The sequence below is a fragment of the Bactrocera latifrons genome, unplaced genomic scaffold, assembly GCF_001853355.1.
Source record: "Bactrocera latifrons isolate USDA-ARS-PBARC rearing strain unplaced genomic scaffold, ASM185335v1 scaffold_63, whole genome shotgun sequence".
Classification (NCBI taxonomy): domain Eukaryota; kingdom Metazoa; phylum Arthropoda; class Insecta; order Diptera; family Tephritidae; genus Bactrocera; species Bactrocera latifrons.
The window spans coordinates 526,040-532,507 of NW_017537301.1; the positions used below are offsets into that span (position 1 = coordinate 526,040).

Here is a 6,468-nt window from a genome sequence, read left to right on the forward strand (position 1 = left end):
AATAACAAATAAAATTAAAAGTAACGGTATCAAATTTTGATAATTTGAGGGATTAATTGGTGCGTTCCCATATGTACATATGTATGTATGTATGCATGTATTTGTGTAATGTGTTAGAAGAATTGAGTTTCAATCTCAAATATATGAGTCATTTAATTTGTGAAACCATTCCAAAGCATATTCGTATCCTAAAAATGTTGCTGCATTTACAGGCATTGCACGAACCACTAACATCCAACTGCCACGGAATAGACGACGCCATCCATATAGCTACATACATATATAAACAAACGTACCGTTATTAATGATTGATAAAAATGTGCATAAATTTTGTTTCAAAAAAGGTTACTTTAAAATTTTTCACCAAACAATGCCTGATGTTCCGGTATTGTTTATTACTCTCCGCTTGCATTATAGTCTTCACCACATCAAAAGGAATCACACACACCCATGAAAGAATACCAGCCCAAGCGCCCGCCAATGTTGTCACCAGAAAGTCAACATTAGAACCTTCATTTGACCTTCGCCGTTTACGGACTAGCGGTGTAGTTTCTAGGAAGTCAACAGTTTGACGGTACACCATCATATAAATACCGTAAGGAAACACATCGCTATAAAAATCGAAGCATTAGCGTGTTTAAATAATAATTACAATATTATGTAGTTATTACCGACACATCATAGGTAACAAGCCTCTGTACAGTCCAGAAACTCCGTCAACTTTTATAACTTTTTTAAAAACACCCCATGGTGTTCGCCTTTGTCCGAAAATATATTCATTATAATCTATGTGTAAAACATTAACAGATATAGATTAATATTTTTATTTTAGAAGCATTCAGTCTATTTCGCACTTACAGCAATGTGTCTGAAGTCTCACTTTCACCAACTCAATAGGACATGCTATAAAAGATTGCACAAAGCCAGCAATGGATCCAGCAATGAACATATTTTGATACTCCAACTGTTCGCGCTGATAATCACTGTGGCAAACCCGGCGTAGTTGTCTCAAATGATTGCCATAGATACCGAAGAGTATTGAATTAATGGCGCCGGTTGTGACGAACGGAAATAGCATCCCTCTGTAAAAGCCATTTAACTTTAAAAAGTTTATTTGAATATTAAGCTTTTCTACTCGTACATATGTATATTTGATTGCAGATAGTAATTGCTGTGCATTTAAGTGAGCACAAGAACTTACCCCATTGTTACGATTGTAGATTTGACATATAGCCTTTGGTACTGATAAATTCGAAGCTTGTTGCCATGTTTTAATAGTGTCCCAAGGATGACCGATGAGAACTCCACATGCGCCTATCAAATTAAAATATTTATACTATTTACTCTGTTTTATTTATATTACTCTGTTTTAYTTATATTACTACTGTTTTAATTAGACATAGTATAGGAGTTGCCTCTACTATTTATGAAATATAATCGTTAAAGTTACATGAGAGAAACTAAGCCCAAAGTCTCTGTAAAGATGTCGTGAATTTTGACTGTATTATACGCAGTAGCGCTGTTAGGGTAGGGTGGCGGTCAAAAGGGGCGCCGCATGCGCTCCCAGCTCATGCTCATAGTTCRAGGTCTGCTTAGTCGTAAATTCCCTAAATTAAGCGGATTTTTTTATATTAGCAACACTTGAATGGAACGCACTATTCAATCTGTTCAATCGGAGTTCATTTTACGGGGAATCCCCAATCATAGATAGATTGTCTATCTACTTTTAACTTTTTGGTTAAAAAGAGCTAGCGTTATTTTAGCGAAGMGTAACAAACTCAGCTCATTCGCATTCATAAAATCGGTGCACATACAAAACAATTATTTTAAAACAAACAGACGCGAAGTAGTAACCAGACGGTCCATGTTCCATTGCGATGCTATGTTCGTCACTATCCGTTTCTACTATCGAGTACAGAAATGTTGAAAAAATGCTGCAATTTCTTGGAAGACTACTGAAATACGGCTTTTAAAGCGCTATTTTAACAGGGAAGGAGTTGGACGAAGAACTAGAAATTGAACCTGTATTTCGAGCTACGACAAGAATTCTACGTGTTAAGCGTCAAGCTAGTGAAATTGCACGCGATGACCCTATAACTTCTCCAGAAAAAAATTTRAGGTTGAATTTTTCAACCATCTTTTGGACACTACATTAATWTCAGTCAATGAAAGGTTCGAACAGTTAAATGACTACTCGAAATCTTGGTCTTTTTTGTACAATATTAAACAGATTCCAGAAAAACCCGACCTTGTCAAGCTCTGTAGTGATCTCCAATTAAAATTAACTGTAGACTTTAAATCAGACATAGATGGTTGTATGTTGTGTGAGGAACTTGTAATAAATAATAAATAATAAAGAATTATTTATTTTAATAAACGGTTATTTCATTAAATGTTTTCCCTTTTTTCGAATGGGTTTGAATTGCAGTTGGARGGCGCCGTAGAAATCTCGTCCAGGGCGCTGATAGTGTTAAAACCGGTACTGATTATACTCTGAACAGAGTATAATACATTTGCTGTGAAGTTTATAATATCCAGGAGGAAACTTTGGAGACACTATTAAATATTTAAATATACAAATTACGCWGCTCTACAAAGTTAATTTTTTTGTTGCCCTGGATATCTAGCAAATTTTGATGCTTCGAAATCCAGATAACGATCTTATTCATGAAAATATCCTATGTGCTCTTGTTTTTAAGATAATTGCATTTTTAATGTTAGGATAAATATCGTCTTGTTAGTAATAAAAATTTTATTTTTAAGTCATGACTAGGTTTCTGCGCACCTTGAAAACATTAGGTGACTCTTATTCTAAGGCTCCTTGCCAAAAATTTGGAGTAACGTTTAACGTTTTTTTGTTTTTTTAATCAAGGAATTTTTTAATGGAAATTTCGCATTCGTTTCAAAATTAATTTCCATAGACTACTCTGAAACAATGACATCGTCAAATATCCAGAATAAGAGGGTGAAACCAGGGACCGTAATAGTAATGTGGAAATGTACAATAAATAATATTTAATAATTATTTTCTAATTTATATTTCTTTCTTCCCAAAATCGTTATGTTTAATTTTTATTTTTCCCCTACAAAGTAACCCCGAAGGCTGGAATTTTTCTTGCTCACATACACAATGAGCCAGAAATGGGCCTTATCGCTGAACAGAATTTGGTTCGAAAACGTCGGATATCCTTGGAACTTTTCAAGAACCCATAGAGCGAAGCGATGTCACATGAGAAGGTTGAAAGTTTCAGTTCTTGCAAAAGCTGTATTTTGTATGCTCGACGTAAATGCGAAAATTCGATGCAAATAGTATGCTCAGTAAGCCGATTATTTTGCCCATAAGTTGACTGAAGCGCGCGAAACACACTTTATAGAAAGTAAATTTTCGTAATAAAGTTGAACGGTTGGCAAACGTTGTTCAGGCGTAAGTCTTTCCATGATGAAATGCCAAACAATACTCTCTGGTTTATATTCCACATATACTTGCTCCAGATTTCAACCAAAATTTAAGCATGTCTKTGCCGTTCTAAAATATGGATTTGGCTATTGCAATCACTGGTAAAAGGGCGCATTGTAAATTTTTGATTATGCTATAGACTGGTTTTGAACGGATGGCTTTCAGTAGATATTCACTATTTGTAATATTCAGCAAATGCAAATTTAGACTCTAGTTGTTAGTGGGACCACCTACAGCGGCCACATTTACATACATAGTATGCAGATGGGAATCCTTATTTAACACGAACTATTAATTTCTAAGTGATCTGTGCACACATTCATATGAACATAGTACGTATACATTTATACTTCTGCAGCATGTTACCACAGCATGTAATAGTTTTGTTGTTGTTGTGTAGCGTAAAAGTAATCGAGATAGATATAGGGTTATATATAYTAATGATCAAGATGACGAGACGAGTTGCAATCCGGAATCGTGTCCTAAACCACTAAAGCAAAAACAACCAAATTTKCTTAACACAARTATTATGAGAACTCCTACCAGCAGTGTGAAAATTAATGAAATCGGTATTATTAAAAACTACTAAAAGCGCAATAATTTAATAACTAAAAACGACGGAGACATTAAATTTTACCTCCAATATGTTATGAGATGGACTTTTAGGAGCCGGTGTCAAAATTAGAGGACGGGCGTGGCACCGCCCACTTTTTGGTGAAATCAAATATATGTATCTTTACCCGACCGACCGATTTAGACCAAATTTAGTACGCTTTCTTAACACGCCTACTTMTAATAAAGCACAATTTTAAATTCCATTTAATTCTTTCACTTTCCAGTACACAAATCAAGAATTAATTTGACAGACTAAAACTTTGCACTAATAATTCCTTTAAAGTATGCCACCTTATGTCCAAAAATTGGCCAAATCCAACCAAAACTGCTCACGCCCTTAGATACCGAAATTGTAGACCTCAGTATCTATTGTGGTTGTTGACCGAAAATATCGGTCAATGTGTGGGATATACAATTGAAATTCAGAGAAATTCTAAATATGCTAGTTATCTTACTAAAATTAAAAGAGCGTCTTTTACTCATAACAGTGTATATTTGTGCCTAATGTGGATAAAATTGGGCGAAAACTTGACCTCGCCCCCATAAAACTACTATCAGGATTTTAGAAGATCCGAATAACTTTACTCCATAAGATTGGTGATTGTATGGTCGATACTATCCCCAACTCCCACATACTACTTATAATGATTTTCGTTTTTCTAACAAACCTTATGCCGAATACTGATGCAATACTGACCGACATACATAATATATAAAGTTGTTTGGATTCCGATTCTCTGTCTGACTTATTTACACCTCAAAGAATTTTTCTGGCTTTGATTCCTGCAAGTTGCAAAAGTATAAAATGTTCGAATGCACCCGAACTTATCCCGTCCTCACTTGTTTAATTCATAATTTCATTTACAAGTGAGCACAAGAAAATTGCACTTCGAATTCTAGCACCTGTTCAAAAAACAACAAAAAAATAATATTTATTTATGCGATGCGGCCACATGTTAATCAACAGATGTAAGTACGTGGGTAGATTGTATGTATGTATGTCAGTGTGTGTAGGAACCGTAATTAGAAGAGTGCCTCAGAGAAAGTAGGTTTCTATTTCAAATGCCAAAAGATCAGGGGCGCCAGTCATGAACTTGAACAAGTGTGCAGGCGGATGAAAAGCGAGTATTRAAAATACGATGCCCGAACACGTGTAGCGGCGATGGATCGTTTTCGGGAGGCTAGATAACTTTTGAATTTCATTAACTTAAGCGAGCGCATATGCGTGTGTGTATTTGTGCATGTAATGTAATTGCAGGTTTGCAATTTAATTATTTGCGCTCCTACTCACATACGTTTGTTTGAACATTTGTGTAACGGCACATGTATTGCATTGCATCACAATTTAATCAATAGCGAAAATTGTATGAATATAGGGCCAATTCAACAAATTAAATAAATTAGTACGCAATTTATTGAATACAAGTAAAATTTAAACATCGATTATTTTACGCTTTTACTCACCACCGACGCAACCAGCGCCAAAATCGTCCAATTTCATTCTAAGTGCGCTGTTGAGCAATTTCAAAATAAAATATGCGTATACCACATAAAATCCTGTTTTTAGAAAATTTAACTATTCCATAAATGCTATCACTTTTCCGCTTTCACATCTATTACATATGCACACAAACTGACTTTCTACCATTAATTAATATTTTTATTTCGCTCGACCCGATATCCGGTGGTATTGTTGCGTACAAACCTATAGAGTACGAGAATAAATGATGCACTGCCAAGTATACAAGAGTGATTGTTGCAACATGTCAAATACAAATGCGAAATAAGCACAATGCATTTTTCAAACTTTCAAAAGCTTTACAAGCTTAACTGCTTTCCGTCACAAAACACTTCCTTACGTCGAGCAATATGTGATTAATTCGTTCTAATTTAGGAATATTTGTACACGATTCTAATTTATGTACATATGGGCCTCAATTTTAACCATATGATCAAAATTGACCCGGACTGACAAAAAAATCAACATTTTCACATATTTTAATACAAATCTTCAAAATACAAACACGCCAACGTTCAAATTGGAGGTTGATGGCCTTCAGTACAACGAAATTTAATCGGATGATAAATGCATGATGAAGCGTGAAGCGTTCTGTGCTTTCACATCTTAAGGAAAAATTCTGCGATTGTTGTGCTAAGAGGTCTGTGGTGTATTTGAGTTGTCCTGATGCCGTAGTTAAGTTCAAAATTCAATTCTCCATCATATACAGGTATTTTTAACTATTTAGTAAATGGTGGCGGTGGCTTGACTACAGTAAAATTAGAAGTCTCAAAATGACTGCAAACTAGTGTAATCCTAATAATTCCCACCGTTATGATATTAATTTTGGAATACTAATATTTCGGGTGGTTCTGGGACTCCGATTTAAACAATTGTG

General features: G+C 35.0%; 1 protein-coding gene across 2 annotated transcripts; it reads right to left on the reverse strand.

Annotated features, from left to right (window-relative positions):
• Positions 1-6: 6 nt before the first annotated feature.
• On the reverse strand, positions 7-5,826 carry LOC108975239 (solute carrier family 25 member 45). 2 transcript variants are annotated; one of them, XM_018943589.1, is made up of 6 exons: positions 5,537-5,826; positions 1,202-1,314; positions 859-1,099; positions 672-786; positions 350-611; positions 7-270 (listed from the first exon to the last, which is right to left on the reverse strand). In XM_018943589.1, the coding sequence occupies exons 1-6, from the start codon at positions 5,571-5,573 to the stop codon at positions 136-138; spliced, it is 903 nt and encodes a 300-aa protein (XP_018799134.1). In that variant the 5' UTR covers positions 5,574-5,826; the 3' UTR covers positions 7-135. The 2 variants fall into 2 exon arrangements, with proteins under 2 accessions (XP_018799134.1, XP_018799135.1); XM_018943590.1 differs by lacking the exon at positions 5,537-5,826 and having other exon boundaries at positions 859-1,082; positions 1,202-1,285.
• Positions 5,827-6,468: the final 642 nt, after the last annotated feature.